The sequence below is a fragment of the Heterocephalus glaber genome, unplaced genomic scaffold (genome assembly GCF_053883595.1).
Source record: "Heterocephalus glaber isolate CG9 unplaced genomic scaffold, H.glaber_assembly_v1.0 deba00000347, whole genome shotgun sequence".
Taxonomy (NCBI): domain Eukaryota; kingdom Metazoa; phylum Chordata; class Mammalia; order Rodentia; family Bathyergidae; genus Heterocephalus; species Heterocephalus glaber.
Genome location: NW_028258143.1, coordinates 58,839,426 through 58,859,532, shown reverse-complemented (window position 1 = coordinate 58,859,532; position 20,107 = coordinate 58,839,426). Strand labels below are relative to the sequence as shown.

The 20,107-nt window shown below is 36.1% G+C and overlaps 1 protein-coding gene across 17 annotated transcripts in view; it reads left to right on the top strand.

The window, feature by feature from the left end:
- Znf385b (zinc finger protein 385B) overlaps positions 1–20,107 on the top strand; it is a 423,340-nt gene that overhangs the window by 309,619 nt on the left and 93,614 nt on the right. For 16 of the 17 annotated variants that reach the window (XM_004868150.4, XM_004868149.3, XM_087200993.1 and 13 more), the window contains one exon: positions 16,623–16,765. The exons of the other annotated variant lie outside the window; for it this stretch is intronic. In XM_004868150.4, coding sequence (XP_004868207.2) covers positions 16,623–16,765 — 143 coding nt within the window. The remainder of the gene's footprint in view (positions 1–16,622; positions 16,766–20,107) is intronic. 17 annotated transcript variants of the gene reach the window in all.

Genomic DNA, 20,107 nt, shown 5'->3' with positions numbered 1-20,107 from the left:
AAGAGCTGGTTTTATAATTGCCATTTGGATTGGTACATCTAATTATTTACTTAAATTTACATTCCTCTGATAGTTACTGTACAAATCTGACATAAGCAGATATACCAAATCTGAATTTCAGTAGTGTAATTTTTTCAATACATCATTAAAGTGTTGGCTGTGGTTGGCAAATGTACTAGGTTGCACAATCCAAGGTGCCAGATCCTCCCTGATATTTGCAAACACCAGTCATTTTAAATTTCTTTCATTTAGTCAAATGCCCACTAGGCTAACCCATTGCTGTCAATGGCAATCAGCAAAACAACCATCCAGTCATAGCCACACTGTATGACATGGGTATAGCAGAATCTTTCCAGTCATATAGTCAATGCCACTGATAGTATGATCAGATGCCACATGGTGAAATTAGATCTGGGAGCACATAATGCATCCCAAAGCTACACAGCTGCTAATTCCACTCTGATAATTTCCCCTAACTGAAATTAGATTTTTGACTTGTGATGTATAAACATCCCTATTAATTTTATCAGCATCATATTGTCACTTACTTTAGTCTTTTTGAATTGTATGCTTGAAGTCTTTATTTAAAACATGAAAATCCGGGCCCGGGGATTTAGCTCAGTGGTTCCGGCGCCTGTCTCCCAAGTGCGAGGTCCCGAGTTTGATCCCTGGTACCAAAAAAAAACAAACATAAAAATCCATAGGAAAGGAAACAAATTTTTCAGACCTAGTCTTATGCAAACAATCTATTCTGTATTAATAGAATATAAATAAGATTCATTTTGAGAACAGGTTTTTGTTTTGTTTTGTTTTGTTTTGTTTTGTGCCAGGATGGAACTCAGGACCTTGCACTTGTGAGGCAGGCCTGGTGCCACTGAGCTAAATCCCCAAGCCGAGAACAGGTTCTTTTTGAGTAAAAAAAGCAATTTTAAAATATTTAGTTGCCAATCGGGGGGGGGGGGTCCCCTTGGAATCTGATACTAAAACTAAAAAATTCCAAATTGTTAAAATAAATACATATACTGAGAGAATTGAATTGTTTTGATGGGAGAGATAGGCAGGGTGTCTTAATTTCACTTTTACCAGGGCAGAGTGATAGTTTCTGAGTACCTGGAAGCTACTTAGAAAAATTACATGAACAAAAGTAACCTGTCAGTCTTTTAGGATATATTTGGCCCGGTGTCGTCAGAAGGTAGCCTGCCCTCTCCCTGGAATCAAGTTGCACACACTCTCCTCAATAGTAATTAGAGCTAAGCAGCAATTACAGGACATATGATTTGTTCAGACACACTGCCTGCTGGCTCTTTCCTAGCACCACATTTCACAGAAGCACCAGGATGAAATGATGGAATTATTTATCTCTAAATGTAATACCTCGTACAGTGCTTGGATGCAGACATGAACATGAACTGTAATCTTGAAACCAAAGGTAAGCGTTGCTGACTGATCAGCATTTACACCTCAGGGAACTTTTTCATGGAGTATATGACAGAAATGTGAAGCAGTTCAAATCAATTTCAGAAAAAAAAATCACAATTAGTACAAACAGAATTTGCTAATTTCTAGATTCCCTTGTCCAATATTACTTTGGTTTCCCTAAACTGTTTGCATTTGAATTGTACTATTGAGTCACTTTTCTAAATATAAGGATGTGACTGATTTCTCCTTTATCTCTGAACTGTCATTTCTTTTCGTGTGAAGTCTGTTTCAGAATAACTACAAGGTAAAAATGAGCTTTGTGTTTAACCAGAGTATATTAGAACCCTCTCTGTCCTCTTCTCTCTATAAAGTATATTTGGCAGATAATTGCACATGTTCAACAATTCGCATTCAGATGGGCAGAACAGTGGCTAGTAGCCTGCAATCACTTAATTTAGTGATCTATGCTCTTGTCACATGATTTTTATGATAGGCACATTTCAGGCTTTAACGTTCCATCTAGTTCAGGTTAAAACTTAAAGGCTTCGTGTTTATTTAGACCCTGGGGGATTGAAATCTCTCTGGAAACCAGGTAAGTTTAGCTCCTCCAGAGGGAGTATTATCTGTTATAAGGAAAGGTGTATTGTGTATGTATACACTAGGTGCCTGTGAAATTCTCCTTTTCATTTTAACATTAGTGCTTTGTTTTCCCCATCTAAGAAATCCCTCTCCTTTAATTTTGCTATTTGTAACACATGAATAAATATTTCCGTTAGGAAAGGACTTAGATAGTCTTTGCTAAAGGAAGATGTTTTTAACTTATATCCCCAGTGGACTTTCAGGTGGTTTGGAAAATATTGAAAGAGCATCACCTTCTTTTATTCTTTCATTCTTTATTGGTGGATTAAAGGTGTAAACACTGAGGGTTCAGTGAACTCCTGCAAAAAAATGAGTAGGTTTAAGCCACAGTGCACTAATTTTTCCAAGGTCCTTTAGGCTCTGTACCATGTGACCTCTTAGCAGACAATGTTGTTCAGTGTATTTATTACAGTAGGCTGGCATGTGATTTCGGAAGAATTTTTTTCTAGTCCTGTGTCCACCATTGGTTTCATTTTGTATGTTTGTTTTGTCACAGAATTATTTATCCCTATACACTATTGTATTCGTCAGAAAACATGGAATAGGGCTGGGGATGTAGCTCAGTGGCATCATGCCTGCCTGGCAAGCACAACATCCTGAGTTTGATCCCTGTTACCGAAAAAAGAAAAAAAGTGGAATGATCATTAGCCATGTAAGAATTTAGAAGACAGCTTATTATATATAAAGTACACATAAGAAGGCTCTTTTATATATGTAGAAGCTCCCCATCTTCTCCAGCGAAATGGTACAGTATTTGTATAACCCAGGACATGATGCTGAATTTCTATAAAAATGCACCATAAAATCCTGTGATGCATTTAAATTCCCAACTTGTCCCACCTTCACATGTACAGCAGATACCATTGTAGGAACAGAGATAAAAACAATCCTTCTTTATTGCAACTGACATAGCTACTTGAGACATAACCAGACATATGGCCTAATTTAATTTTTACATCTTGTACCAATCCTTGCATAATTTTGGTCTCAATCTTTTGATTTATAGGAGTAAATAATGAAAATATTAATACAATATAGGTGCAAATGACAAACTGTATGAATATTCTCTAATTCTCTGTTAGTATTACAGTAAGGGACAGAAGCAAGAGAGACGGACAGGAACACACAGTACAGAGACAAAGATAGAGAGATACCAGAGCCATGAGCGAGATAAGAGAGACAAAAGGCAGAAAGGATGGATGAGACAGAGACCAAGAAAGATAAGACAGAGCTAGAGAAAAGGGAGTTAAGAAAAAGACAGACACAAGTCAAAGTTTGGAAACATGTAGAGATTGTGCAATTTTGGAACTTTGGGTTCTTTTTGCATTTCCATTAACTGGAAACATGCTTATCAATTTAAATACATTGAGCACCAAGTCCAATTTTATGGATTGTTTTCTTTCCTTTATTACATATTTTTAAAAAGGTGCTTAAAAGGCTATTTGAAGTCCAGAAGAGACCAGAGGTCACAAGAAATGTTATAAAAGAAAATCCTTCCATTCCTCTGCTGTCTTATAAAGTAAGTCACTGAAAAGGAAAATAATGAGTAAATACTTTTGATGAGATTACTTACTTAAAAAATCATGATTTAATGTTTGGTGTTCTTTGAGGGCTAAGAAGAATCATTTGGAAAGTCAAAAATAATTCCATATAAGGAATATTATCCAGCTTCAAAAAAAGATGATCCTACCTTTCACAACAACACAGATGAAACTGGAGTACATTATGTTATGTGAAATAGGCCAGACTCAGAAAAATACTCTATGGTCTCACTTATACAGGGGCTCTTAAAAAAAAAAAAAAAAGAGTTGAATACACAGTATACACACTCTGGTCACCAGAGTGGAAGGAAGAGGCACAGGGAAATGTAAATTAAAGGCTATAAAGTTTGAGGCTATGTAGGGTAAATAAATCTAGAGATCACAAGATGAGTGAGCACAACCTGAGGTCTGCAATTAATAATATTGCTTTATACACTAGAGATATTCTGAAAGTTATTATGTGCTCATTCTACACATACACACACAAAGGTAACTATGTAAAATGATATGTTAAATTGCTTACCTATAATAACCATTTTGTTATTATATAGTGCACCTTACTTTTATACAATGCAAAAAAATATAAACACTTTAGTACAGGTACATAGAAAGAACATGATAGTCAAAATTTAAAGTGGAAACTGACAATTTTGATGAATATTTTTAAACAGAAGAAAAAGAAATCCCGTAACAGAAAACCCTGATACAAAGTCAGTCAGATACAAGAGTAAATATGATACACAGGGACAAGGACAATCCTTTAGGACAAGCCACTTCCAATGCAGAAAACCCTTGAGTATGCCCTGCACGGCCTTTTCTGATGCTGTTTTGCATATCACTAGTGCCCCAGGAGCTGCCTGCATGACTGAAACAAGTAGCATCAATTTGTAGGCTGTCAGGACAATGGTATAGTTCCAAAAGCCAAGTCCAGCATTGGCCAAATCTGCTGAATATCCGTGAGATCTTTTGGAGTATGAGCGTTCCCTGGCTCACGGGACACTCCATATTTCTCAAGATAAGGGCGATACCACATTGTCTCTCAATTTCCTGTTCATATGATTTTTGCTCTGCTTTACTTCTGCTATACAATGAAAAAAAGAAAGGGAAGATTTAGGAAATTTGAAATAAGGAATTGGTACTAATATTCTAATGCACGCTGCAAAATCAAAACAAACTCCCCACTCTTCCTTCCCTTTCCACATCCTCCCTCATCCTAGCCCCCAAATCACTCTGCTGACCCTGCCACTGGTATGGCACACCCCATACCAGGTTTCCATAGGGATGGACCGTGGCTTTCAAGTTGCTTACACAACAGGCCTGGCTGACAGGTGGGAGCCACCTCTCCTGCTCCTGGGGAGAAAATGGCTTCTGTGATGATGGAGGACCAAGAGTGGCCTTTTCTATGAATGCCACCATGATTATCGCAATCCACTGGAATATTTTTCTGAATACCCTATAGACTAGTATAATTATCATGGCCGTGAAATACACATATGAGGTATGAATGATAAATACAGTAAGTGTTTAGATTCATAATAGTTTATTACAGTCAAGAACACATCATCTTTAATCTCCCTCAAAACACTCCCTCTTCCTTCAAACACACTTATCCCATCATTCTTGCCACTTTCTGAAGCAGTTCCAGAAGTCCTCTTTCCCATCTTTGGTTGCACTGTCATGGCTACCTAGATGTCTTAAATCAGTTCAAAATATTTACCTGTCATGGTCATTTTGACTTTGGGGAAGAGCCAGAACTTTCACAGTGTCAGAACTGCCACATAAGGTGGATGAGGACACACTGTAAATGTTTTTGTGAGCCTGCCTTTCAGTTGGATGCCACTTAGCGGGAGCATTAACCATATTTTTGGTCACACCTGGTAAAAAAAAAAGAAAGAAGACTGTCGGAACTGCTTCAGAATGTGTCAAGAATGATGAGATAAATGTGTTTGAAGTGGGGGGGAGTATTGTGAGGGGGGTTCATGTCAATGTGTCTTTTACTGTAATTTTAAAATTTTGAACATTCACCATGTATTTTGATCAGGCTGCATGTAAAAAGGATTAACAGGAGATTTTTTTTTTTACTGTTTCTATTCATTCTTTTTGGGGCGGGGGGGGGGCCGGGGATCGAACTCAGGTCCTTGTGCTTTTGAGGCAGGTGGCAGAACCACTGAGCTAAATCCCTGGCTGTTTCTCTTCATTCTTAAATTATGCTTCCTGAGACCCTATTTCTTTTTTGTTGTTGTTGTCTTTTTTTCCCTAACATGGGTAGCAGTTTTAAGTAACTCCGAAATATTTGGTTAACATTTAAGCCTAGGAAGCCTTTCTACTTTACCAAGGTGGAAGCAGAGGGCATTAGCAGAGCAAATATTAACCATTTTTTTTTAATTGAGCAAGCTTGAAGAGTGGGGTATATTTTTTAAAGGACGATCTATGTAAACCACTATTTCTGTTTTCTTTTCTTTTTCTTTTTTGGTTCTTAAATACAAAGAGCCTAGACATTAAATGTGGGAACTGAAATTCTCTAAAACTAGGAGACCAAACATTTTGTGTCCTGGAGCTAAGACAGATAGCAGCTGGGTACACTGAGCCCCAGTGTTCTCATTTCTGGCCCCATTCCGCTGGCCCTTGGTGGGAGGCCAGGCCTAAAGACAGAGCCACAGGTCTAAAGGGCCTGCTTGCTGCTTTGATCTGCTCTGATGGTAGGTCAGGTGCCATTGCTTGGTAAAAGTGTATCTTTTCAAATAGCATTTTCGTGGCAAATCTGATAGTACTTGTTATTAAAATCACCAACATAAAAGTGAATGTGCCTCTTACCATGAAGTTATTCAAATTAGTAACATTGATCCAAACAGTATGGTTAAAAGCTTACTTTTAATGGTCTTTGCTGTTCTCTGTTTTTTCCCCTTTGGAAATATTAAAAGAATTATTTCAAACAAGGCATTGCAATCAATTTTCTGCTGTTCTTTAAACTGGAAAGAAATGTTAACTCTTGGCCACACCAGTTTTTCTTTCATTGAATTTCTTTCTTCCATTATTCATATTGACAAAGCATTGACATTAAAATCTCACTTTAAGGACAGAACACATTCTTTTAAATTTTAGCCAAAATTGAAAAATAAAACACAGGTACTAATCTACTTACATTTTAAAAGAAGGTAATGAGTAAAATATATGATTCTCATACATCTTTGTACCATCTTAAGTATTCAAAATAGTGTCCTTGGACAACAGATTCTAGGTTTGCTTTTACCAGCAATCGGGTACAACAGTGCGATAAGCACTCCTAGTCTCATTTTATTCATATAAAGATGCCTAGGTTGTTTATCTCTAAAATTTTATAAAATATAATTCCTCCAGGAATAGTCAGTGACTTGGAAATCGTAGTTGTCACCTTTGTTTAGAAAAGTCTGTATTTTAGGAAGGTTTCTAACATGTGCCATAGTTCTGTGCTGCCATTTAGTTTCTAGCGTGCTTCAAAGGGAAAGCAAATAGCTCTGTTTGTCAAAGAAAGGCCTCCGACCTCGTGGAAGGGTCTTAATGCCATTCACTGAGAGTCACTGAGCAAATGTAGAGCAGGACCATCTCCCTTAGTCCTTTGGCCAGAAAATTTCGTCAGGCTTTTATGACCTCCCAATCCAGTCTTGACCTCAGACAATTTTAGTAAATCCCTGTCTGGAGATAATTTTGGCTTCTCTAAAGACTTGGTAATTTAGCAACTAGCACATGACATTCCCTTTGGGTAAGTCAGGTGTATTAAAAACTATTTTGGAAAATGAGAAAGTGTTTGTTAGACTCTGGTTTTCCCTTACTTGGGCTTCTTATTTTTCATGGTCGTGCTTTATATTATTGAGTGACAAGTTGAGAAACTGCAATAAAGCAAAAATACTTTGAATTCAGTTTTAACTATCTAAATTTACTTATGTTCTGAAATTCTCATATTTTTCAATGTTGCTTTAAAAAAGATCCTAACTAATAAAATATTCATATGTTTAACCCAACTATAGTTGGCACTTCATAGTAAAAAAACATCACTCATATTTTTTTTCAGCATGTAGATATATGAAATTCAGTATATGGACAAGATATCCAGGTATAAATGAATCACCATTTGGCTGTGGGTATTCTATTGCCAGAGCACATAAAAAGCCACCTTACTGAAAAATTCATCATTTTGTGTAAAAGCTAGTGCATTACTACTAAACGCAAAGGACACTGTGGCTTGAAATCTATCATGTTGTGGCTTCACTGCTGTTTTTTGATGCAGCACTTCATTATTGCTTATAAACCTCAGTGTGGTGCTTAGAAGTATTTCTTTTTAAATGTGGCGTTCTGCCAGCCTGCCGTGGGAGCTCTTCAGAGTGGACCCCAAGCTGCCCCAAGGAAGACTCGGGCACAGAGCTGCCAATGGTTATGATTTTATAGACTCAGAGCTCCAGATACACATTTTTCTCTTTGGCATCACTGGATTCTATGTTAGTCTCCTGTCCATTTCTTAAATTCAACAAGGAAGCATTGGCATGATAGGGAATTTTTATTTGCTCACAAATCGCTTTGAGCAAAATCAGGCTGGCAGTGGATAAAGGAATTCAAAAAGCATGATACAAATTATAATGACTCTACAGTATTTGAAGATGTTCTTTTACAGGGGAATTTTGTCTCTATTTGTCAAAACATGTTATTAACAGCAGTAGACCCATTTAAAAATTTTTTCTGTTTATGTATAACATACAGAAAAGTATCCTAGGTGTGCAATTGAACAAATGCTCACAAACATAATATACCTGGGTAACTGGCCCCCAGATTAAGAAAAGAACATTTCCAGCACCCTGAAAAACTGTCTCACACCCCTGTCCACTCAACCATCCTCTATGCCATCCCACTTGTATAAAGATAACCACTATCCCAACAGAGAAAGATTTGTTTACTTGCCTGGTTTTATGCTTTGTGTAAAATGTATGTATCATATAGCATATACACTTCCTTTATCTTAGTTCAACATTATTATCTCAACATTATTTTTACAAGGTCTATTGCTGTTGCATGTAATTTTAAATCATTTGTTCTCATCACAATATTCCAATGTGCGATTGTTTTGTTGTATTAAGATACCAACATTATTTATTCTTTCTATTATTGATGGATTGACTAATTTCTTGTTTGGGGCTAGTATCACTATAAACATTGTATAGTATGTACCTTTTCTATTAGATATAACTGGAAGTAGAATGCTGGATCATAGGGTATTTATATATTCAGGTTAAGTAGATATTGCCAGTTTTTCAAGGGGGCTAGAACAGTTTACATTTCATTAGAGTGCTAGGTGTTCCATGTCCTTTTCAACATTTAATAATCTCTTTTTTCATTGTAGACATTCTTGTATGTTATGATAGTTCATTGCAGTTGTAATTCAGATGTACCTAATTTCTAATATGTTTATTGGCCATTTTAATATCTTCTTTTGTGAAATATCCGTTCAATTCTTTTGCCCATTTTTCTAATGTGTTTTTCTTATTTATTTGTAGGAGCTCTTGATTTTGTGTGTGTGTTTATATTACATATGTATATACAGTATATGGTATACACTTATAGAGAGAGACAGAGTAAATATGTCTGGATTCTTTGCTTTTTAATTATTTTAATGGTGTCATATTTCTACATTCTTAATAAAACATATTCATCAATTTTTTTCTCATTACCATCCTTTGTTTCCTGTTTAAGACATCTTTCCTTCCTCCAAAATCACGAAGATGCTCTGTCTTTCTCTTTATTATTTTACCTTCTGATCTAGAAACCCTAAGAATACCTTGAGAGCCTAAAAATGTCATGAATCAAGTATGTTCCATTTTCTCTATGTATTCATTCCACCATTCTTTCATATCCACCCCTCAAAGCTCTAACAACTCTCTAAGGTTTATCTTAAGAGACAGAGCTCATCTAGGAAAATATTGATAAGCCCAATTTCTTTCTCTTTTAAACCTCCTTAATATTTTGTTGATATCTGACATATCTTGCCTTTTATGATAAATATTACAGATCTAATTAATTATGTTCTTCTGGGATATAGTGTCGTGTCAGAAAAGTAAGAGTAGTCAGAAATCAGTAAATGCAGTTAATGCAACACAAGCTCTGGGTCAGATACATATTTCAGCATGCTTCATAAAAAAACTCAATTAGTTCTACCAGTCCTATGATACAGGTAACCCATATATTTTCCCCAACTTACTGAAAAGAGAATAGAGTCATAAAGAAATAAAATGACTTGTCCAAGGTCACACATGACTGTTAGATGAAGAAGTCATCAAATGTGTGTCTCCTGAGCTGGTGTTATTTTATTGTGTGAGAACAGTGCTTCCCGAAGAGCATACCATAGTGTCATGCTCATCCCAAGAAGCTTCAGGAGGTGCCAGGGTTGGGGGGTGGACATGCAAGTAAGGGGTGGGGCTTGATTCTGTGGTCTAAAACTTGTGGGTAGAAATTGTATCTGCCTGGATAATTCACAGTGTCCATTAGTATATCAAAAGCCTTGAGGTGTCTTACAGAAAATTATGTTAAACTTTGTTGAAGCCAGCATTTTCTAAATGTGTTTGATGACAAAAGGTCTTATTACTTTTTCTTTTTTTTTTCCAGTGATGAGGATAGAACTCAGGGCCTTGCAGATGCTAAGTAAATTCTCTGCTACTGTGCTACACCTCCAGTCCTGATGACAGGATCCTTTTATGTTACAACCTTACATACAACCTACTATGTGGAATAATGGCATGGAGTTTAGAGAGAGAGGAATAGGAGTTTTGATTCAGGCTGTAGCATACATTATGTGATCTCTCTAAACTTGAACCTCTCTAAACCTTACCTTTCTCATCTGTGAAATGGAACTAGTAATATAAGTTTTATGGAGTGATATTGATTTCATTAAATAAGGAACACAAATCAGCACAGTACCTACCATACAATAGAATCTCATTAAGTGGCAGTAGCAGTTATTTTCTTATCTTCTCTTAAAAATAAAATAATTTCTTATTTTCCCCCTTCCCCTGCCCTCCCTTCAACCCCTCCATCCCTCCCTATTTGTAGGCTTTGTTTCCATTTTTTCATTTTCTCATATTAATCCATTCCCTTCTTTCCTTTCCCCTACCCCTCCCACTTCCCCACTTATTTTGGGGGAAAAAATAAGAACCAAGAGAGTATGTAAAGGTGCATATCTCCAGTGATGAATGTCACTATATTGTACACCTAAAATTTACCAATAAAAAGATATACAAAAAATAAATAAATTAAATAAATAAATAAAGTAAAATAATTTCATCCGATTCAGTTTACGATCCCAGTAGTAATACCTTGTTGGTTCCTCATAAGCATTTATTGAATTAAATAATACTATTAACTGGGCAGAATTTTTTTAGATAAATATATTTAGGACTAGTTACTACAGAGCATTTAAAAAATCATATATTTTAATTATTGCAGTATCAGATACTACTGAAAGTCAAATAATAATTTTAACCAATTTCCAGCTGTAAACTATTCCTGTTTACAGTGGTTTTATATCCCTTAGTTTGATGGTAAAAGGCTCCTGTATCCACACAGCTGGAGAATGTAGCTATGTAACTGAGGTGTTTTCAGCTGTACACTTCGGTGATCATACCGTAGTTGTAAAAAGAAGAATTCAGAAGTGATGTTGTCTAGGCTTGAGTCCTGGCTCCTTCACATACAAACTGTGTGAAGTTGAGTTTAATTTCTCTTCACCTGTTTCTCATTTATAAAATGGGGGTAACAATGCCACTTTGTGTATTGGGTTGTTGTGAGAATTAAATAAATAGAAGTGTATGTATTTATAAGTGTATATATGAGTATATGTGGGTAAATATATCTACATGTGTGTATTCATATGTAATCTGCTTAGGATAGTACTTGATACATACCATGTGCTCTACAAATGTTATCTCTCTTAAAGTTGTGTGACCTTTTCAAGAGCAAAACTCTGTATTAGTTACATCTCTTATACACATAGCCACTTTATAGCATCTGTGCTCAGTCTCTTGGTATGTGTTTTTCCTCACATAGCAGATTGATAGAGGGATGTAAGAAGTGGAGATGCTAGGTTGATGATTGTCTTAGAAAGACGGAAATATCCACAATATAAGGGGCAACAAAGCTTGAAAATCAATAAAAAGAGAAAGCTGAATCTGGTAGAATATCTGAAATGCCATTCATTTTAATTTCTTTAAAATAAATCTTTGGAATTCTGTAACTGACATTGCTATCCCCCAGTAAAATTTTTGTGATACATTGTTTTTTATTTCAATACTCACTGAAGGGGACTTACATAATTACCTAAAATAACTACTTCTATGGGAAATAGATTTCATCTCATTCTGCAAATGCTTCACACAGATTTTCTGTGACTCTGATGTACTCTCCTTTCTAAGAATGAGGTGTTTTGTTTGTTTTTGTTATGGTACATAAAGAAGAGCCACTTAGGAAGCCTTGGAATTATAGCCTGAAAGGGCCTTCAAGATCATATTTCTAAAGACTATGGCAATAATTTCAAGTGTCACTTGGCTCGTCAAATGAGGTTTTATTGTGATGGATTATGACATAATCCATTGACATGATAAGGTATCTATTATGTTACCAGAGGCAGTTGGCCGAAATAATAGTTTGGCTTTTTTTTTAATCCTCATAGTAGTGAGTCTTTTATTGGTTTCATAGGGTAGAAGAATATATCTTGAATTTGTTGGCACTGAGAAAACCATACCACCAAATACGGTTGCTTTGAAATACTGAGCACTGTGAATTAAAGGAAATTGGAAGGCCTTAGAAGCTCACTTAAAATTCAAGTTTCTGACCTTCTTTCTCCTCCCTCACCTTATCACCAGGGACTCTTTCTGAAATTCCCTCATCTGACTGAGAAAACTTCAAAAGAATTGTCTTAAATTCCCTCTGTAGGAATCTCATCAAATAACCAAGAAAGATTAACCAGCAGAGAATAAAAGAGACTAAAACTGACATCATTCCCAGACTTTTCACCTCTTCTACTGAGGACAGCCCCAAAAGATTACCTTGGAGATTATCTGCCTCATATACTAAGAGAGCCTTTGTTGGCAATTAATTTCCATCCCTCTCCTTCTAATGAACTGTGGCTAACTGGCCCAAAGCTGAGAAGAACTTTATCCCAGCCATTGACTTTCCTGGGTCATCCATATCCCTCCTAAAACTCATTTACAACTCTGCAAAATTGCCTAATCACCTCCCATTTTCCTCTCCCATTTGGAGGTTATTTAAGCTTTAACCACCTGACCCTTTGAGTTTAATATTTTCTCTGGCCACCAAGCTTATGCACATTAACAAATTTGTATGCTTCTTTTCCTATTATCCTGTCTATTGTCAGTTCATTCCAATGAATCTTCAGAGAGTGAAGAGATAATTTCCTCTTGTCTCTACACATTTTGCCATCAAAATGAAATTTACAATAGAGGGTTAATTGCATTCATCTGGGAAAGTAAATGGACATGTGGAATTTCCTTGGTGAAAATCATGACAGATCTTTGGGGTACACATGTTTGTGTTTGTGTGTGTGTCTTTAATTTTAGTAGAAGGTGTTTGATAAGCGTATGTTCATTAAGTGATAAAATGCCTTATTATTAAATAAGGTGAAGCCCTATTATGACTTTATTATGATATATATCAGATTATAGCCTATGCTTTGAATCAGAGCAACATACAGGAGGTGTCTTATATATTATTGCCATATAGTTCTACAAAAGTCAGTCCTGTCCTCTGAGAAAGAACAGCAATGTAAAGGGTATATTTTCACATTGAAGTGCCTGCTTTTTATATTTCCAACCTTCTTTTCCACCCTCAGCAAGTATTTGACTTTTAGAGAAATTAAGTATTTTCTTGCAGGGTGCGATGCATTTTGGCCAAATTTCTGCTTGTAACTCCCACTGACTACCAGGCACCCAGAGGTGAAGAGAAAGGCTTCCCAGCAGCAATAGCAGCAGCAACAGTAAAATCTGAAATAAGGTGACAAAAGGATCAAAGCATACAATAACCTGTGCAAAAAAAAAAAAAAAAGCATATTATCTCCATTTATTTCCATTTACAAAAACTTTCTTTGAAGCAATTGATTTTAGTGAAGCAGTATTTTAAAAGTGAAAACAGCTAGGCTGAGGTGAAGGAATTGATAAAAGCACAGTTTATATGTATTCAGAAGATCCACCAGTACTTTAAAACAATCTGTGTTTAACATGGCAAATTATGTTATTAAAATGCTAATGAAATGGTAAACAGCTGCTAAGTTTTTTATGCTAATGAATGGTGGCCGCTAAGTAGTTCTCAAGCCTTGTCTTTATTAGCATAGAGATTTGATTGGGTAAGAAGGATCATTGTGCATTCTGACCTTTGTTGATGGAGCAATCTGTTTGTCAAGCTCCCCGTTGCCTTCTATTTGCTTTGTTAGTACAAAGTGAGTCTTGCCAGGCCCTTGGGGCCATGTATTACACAGAGTTATCAGAGCCACCATTGTAGGCTTAGAGAAAGAACTTTGCTTCCCTTTGGGAGACCTACCGTGGCAAAACAATTACAAATTTGTTCAACAGGCAGCTTACCTAGAAAGATTCTGTATAACTTACTCTTTGTAGTTGACTTTTAATAATTATAGTAATAAATTATAAAAGGCCATCAATTGAATACAATAAATAGCTCTAGTTTTCAGTTAAGCTAAGCTTTTACAATAAAGCTTTTGAAATAAATGTTTTAATAGGTACCTCTGCAACATTTGATATATTGGCACAATACATCATCTTGGATCTACAAGAGTTGAAGTTAGCCATCGATGTAACATTACCTAATCAGAACAGGAAGGTGTAATTAAATGCAGGATGGTTGTGTGAATAACAGGCCGAGTCAGAGTGTTTACTTGGGTATCAGTAAAAAAAGAATTATGATCTATACGATCTATACTTTTGGCTGATTCTTTACCGAGTACAAGTCCGTATTTCCTAATTGATGGGGCTAACCTAAAGAATTGCTATTACAGATAAATGCTTCAGGCACCTGTTTCTTTTTTCCTGTTTAGATCAATGTAAAAGAGGTACAACAGGCCCAGGGATTTAGCTCAGTGGCTCTAGCGCCTGCCTCGAAAGTGCAAGGTCCCAAGTTCAATCCCTGGTACCAAAAAAAATAAAAAGAAAGAAAGAAAAAAAAGATACATCAGTTCATTAAACACTATCGCCAATAATCTTCTAGAGTGATTTGAAATATGATGCAGTTTATTAAGGAAATTCATCACCAAAAAAGTATTAGTGAAATAGGAATTTTAATGATTTGGGGATAGTATGTCAGAGGTTGGTGGAAATTTTAATAGTTGCAGCATTTTCTCATTCTGTTCATTTCGCCTCGAAGTCAATAGGGGATTTTAGGCATATAATTATTATGTGATGCTATACAGACAGACCAGACGAAACTGGAACCCATATAAACTGTTGGTAGAAATGTAAAAAGGTTCAGTGGCTTTCAAAAACAGTCTGACAGTTCCCCAAAAGGTTAAGGCATATTATTACCGTATGACCCAATAAATTTGGAAATTGCACTCCTAGGTACAATGTCTGAAAGATTGAAAACATGAGTCTACACAAAACTTTGTAAATGAATGTTCATGGTAATGTTCATAGTAACACTATTCATAACAGCCAAAAATGGCAACACAAATTCAAATGCTCATCAACTGATAAAAGAATAAGCATAACATGGGATGTTCATACAATAGACTATTATTCAGCCTTGAAAAGGCATAAATAATATGTTCTATTCTGATACACTCTATATAAATAAATTTTGAAAACACATCAAATGAAAGAAACCAGTCACAAACAAACACATAATGTATGATTTCACTTATCTTAAATGAAATGTCCAGGATAGACAAATCTACAGAGACAGGAAATAAGTTTGTGGTCGTCCGGAACTAGAAATGTTGGGAGGAAATGAGGAATGACTGTTAATAGGGACAGAATTTCCTTAGAGGTCATGAAAATATTCTGGAATCAATTGTGGTACTGGTTGCACAACTCTGAATGTGCTAAAATTACTGAAATTTTAGACTTTAAGTGTAAAAGTCTTATATGTGAATTATATCTCAATAAAGCTGTCATATTAAAAAAACAAAAACAAACAAAAACTCTGCCAAGGCCCATCTCCCAGAGGGTCACCTGCACCAAGAGTTCCTTACCTCACTCACATGGAAGCTATACATTAAAGAAGCATGCTTTTTACTGGACAGAGTATATCCTGCTCATGTGCTGACAGGATATCTAAAGAGGTGACAGCTAATATAACTGCCAAAAAGGATAGTTTCTAAAACAAGGCAAAACTCACTAGAAATAAAAGCGAAAGACAAAAAGTGTGAATTCAAGGTCCAAATACTAACTGCCTGTCCCTCAATTCCTTGTCCGCAGCCAGGCTGTATTATTCAACCCTTCTAGATTCTCTACCCAATGTCTAGACTACCTATTTCTCGCAAAGCAAGGGCAACTTTCAGCTCCTTTTTAAAGAAAACAAAATGAGTCATAACTTTCTTGGTAGCAGACAATAAGAGTTCAAGTTTTCGTCTTCTTGTAAAAACCCTGTAATTATCTCTGATTTACATAAAACATGCATACTGGCCATTTAGTCTGAATAGTAAAGCGCATCTGGCTTCAGGAGACTCCACTCCTTTTCTCCCCTGTTTTTTTGTCAACGAGCTGGACACCTGGCCAGTCTCCTTGTCCCCCACCTGCTGGGAGAATCTGTGTACTGCGAGTCTCCCTAAGGTTGAGCAGCCTTTGGCTCTAGCCCTTGGAAGTGTTCTGACTCACAGGCAGACGATCCTTTCTCCCTGTGTTTACTACTCCTGTACTGCTTGTCTCCTTCCAATGTGACTCGTTTGCAGGTTGCAGCTCAGCGGTCTTGCTTTTGCACTGGAGGTTGGGAAGGAAGATGAATATGAACAAGAGACTGAATTCATTTTTGTTTTGTTCTTGGCAGGCAGTACATGTCATACTACTACCCTTCCTGCTCTTGTACGCACGCCTGCCCTGATGATGCAGCCTTCACTGGATATCAAACCATTTATGTCTTTTCCAGTGGACAGCAGTTCTGCTGTTGGGCTCTTTCCAAATTTTAACACAGTGAGTAAATGCTTTTTAAATTTTATTTGTGCCCTCTTATAAATCTTTCTTTTACTACATTTGCAAATAGGCCATAGATGTAGTCTGTTTCCAAAGTGTGTAACATTAAGCCACACATTGGTTATACTACTGCTCAGCTTTGCTTTGGAATGTGATGCCTTGTCTCTGAGAATTAGTCCATGCAATAGCCAGCATGTTTGTTTTACAAATATGTTCACAGATGACTTATTAACAGTTGCATTGTGCAATTTTGATAGACTTCTCCGTGGCTTTTGAGCTTGTATTATTTCTGGGATGCTGTTCATACCTACTCAAGAACACAATTTAGAGATATCAAGTCACATTGATTTTTCCCTGCTACTAAAAAAAAAAAAAAAAAAGACTGAAGGTTTTATCTTCCTGGATGCCTTTCTGTTTGGGAGATAGTTTAGATAACATGTGACTTCTTCACAGACAATTTTTATTTAGGGGCTTTTGTGGATTATGTGAGTCTGAATCCTGGCCAAAAGGAAAAAAAAAAACCACTCATTTTAAATCTATAGATCAGTTACAGTATTTATTTGCATAAAACTTAGACATTCCTTTTAAGACATATGATAAATATTAGTGAATTACCCATAATCAGCACTGTTCTTCATTCAGCTAAGTCAAGTTTCTTTTATTTGAATGAAAGACATTTTGTAGGAGTGCCAAGTGGTGCATTAGGTCTTCCAAAAATAGAATTCTACATAAAATCAATCTATAGCCAGATTCTAGACTTACAGTGGAAGAAAGGCTAAACAGTTCAAAGGCTAAATAGGCCTGAATTATGTCTGCTCAAATGAAAAGTGTAGTCAGTAGGGGTATGATGGTCTACATGAATGAGACATCATTATAAATGCTGCCATAATCAAAAGAAAGAATTGCATTATCAACACCACCAGACAGCACCTCTGAAGTACTGCCAAATGTTGCCTTTTGCAAACTTATCTTCTATATGAAATGAAAACAGCAAGAGGATTTTTCCTTCAAGGGTTGAAAATAAAATCTATTGACAGGCCTTCTGGACTTAGTGTTATGAGGTAATTAAGGGGTAGAAGATCAGCCACCTTTTTAAAGAGGGAGCTGGTTTTGACTTAGCGAGTAAACAGTTGAATGTTTTTGTCATGTTTGGGTTTTCACAGACCAAGCAAGCAGTTTTTTAAAAAGGCTCAAAAATGGGGGCCAGGGATTTAGCTCAGTGATTCCAGCGCCTGCTTTGCAAGCGCAAGGACCCAAGTTCGATCCCCGGTACTAAAAAAAAAATTAAAAAATAAAAAGGCTCAAAAAGGTGAGTGCCATTTCTAGTCCAGCAGAGCAGCTCAGTAAGACAGATAGTGCCTGCCTTGGCCACATTATTCCAGCAGGAATGGGAGTGATGTTCGCAAAGCACTTCCTCAGCCATTTCAAAGAGCTTGCACTGAAGCATGCCCATTGCCTCCTCTATCAAAACATCTGTCATACATTCCAAACATAATTGAATTCAGCTGTACTTCTTAGATTGCTTACCAGGTACTCATATTTTGATTAATGTACACTTGGAAGACAGCATTTGTAGACACTGCACCAGTCCAGGGGCTGTCAGGAAGCAGCATGAATGAGATGGGTAGGCAGAAAGGGCTCCTTCTGTAAGTTACCTTCCTGTGTTGTTTATTTATTTATTTATTTATTTATTTATTTATTTTATTGTTTTTGGTTTTTTGGTACTGGAGTCGAACTCAGGACCTTGCGCTTGGGAGGCAGGCGCTGGAACCACTGAGCTAGATCCCTGGCCCTTTATTATTTTTTTAATGCAAACAATACATGCATGTCTATTTCAAAGACTCAAGCTGTTAGAATTCAAGACAAAATGAAAATGTCATCATTCTCTGCTCTACACACACTCTTATTCCCTTCATTTAGAGGAAAGTGCTATCAGCAAGCTGCAGCTAGCCGCCCTTTTGGCCACTTATAAAGGTAAATTGTGTGGGTACCTGTGAGTTCCCAGTCACAGGTGCCTTTCACAGGTGAAATCAGATGACCAGCACTATTCTGTAAGTCACTTTCTAGTTATCAAAATGCTTTCACATATCTCTATTTTTAAAGGTTATAGAATAAAAGTGGAAAAAATCCTTTCATAAATATTTTTATAAATAAATAATATTTTAAGTGAAAAATGCAGTTTCATAATGACTTAATAATGTTGCATGAGAGTTACAGATGCACTAATGTGCTTTCTTTTTCTTTATTGTACGTAACAATTTCATGATATACTATACTGGAGAAAACCCAAAAAACAATTCTGTTGACAGTGGTTCATTTTTTTTCCTTTTTAGAGGAAAATAAATTTTTCATTTTCAAGTAAAGATGCTACTTAGTTACAATGGAAAATAAGTGAAGAATTATATGACAGTTTTGTCTTTATTTATTAAGGCATTTATTAGGCACAGAGCTCTTCTGGTAGTGTATTAAAAATTAAGTCAACCCTTGGGCCAGGGATTTAGCTCAGTGGTTTCATTGCCTGCTGTGCAAGCGCAAGGACCTGAGTTCAATCCCCAGTACAAAAAAAAAAAAAAATTAAGTCAACCCAAGTGAGGCCCTCTATCATTTTGTAAGGAAATAAATTTATTAATTGGGTTATCTATGATTTTTCACTTTGAATTGCAATTTAAATTACTCTGATCGTTTTTCTTTTTTAAATATTTATTTTTTTCAATTTTTACTTTTTATTACTATGCATTTGCAGTTGTAATGATTACTTACATTCCACGTGGGGAGTTGGTATGCATACACAACACATCTTAATTCTTTTTTGTCATCCCCTCCCCTCTCTCCTTCCTTCCTCTAACTCTAGGTTCCCTTCCGTTTTGCAAAAGACCTGTCTCTCTATTTCCTATTATTTAATCTTGTATTGGTCTTTATTTCTATTTCAAGTTTCTCATATAAGAGAAACCATGCGATATTTAAGGTTGTTTACTTCTGATCCTTTTTCTGATAGGCTTCTCCATTCCAGCATCCAACTTACTTAGTAGATTTCCTAGGGAAATTTTAGGAAAGTCATTGTCCACATTTTTCTAGGGAAATATTATTTTATTATTATTAATAATTGCATTGGATTACCATATACTTGAAATGATTTATATCCTTCAGAAAACTCAGAACTCAAATATTTTTAGAAGCAATTGTTATTACTCCTAATGTCCAGAGAAGGAAAAAGACTAAAGGGAGAACTAAGACTTAAATTAAAGTCCTCTAACTTCTTTAGCACATACCACTTCCCACCTCATTCATTGTGAACAAAGCTCAATCAGAAATCTTTTGTTCTCCCTTATGGAAGCATGGTAG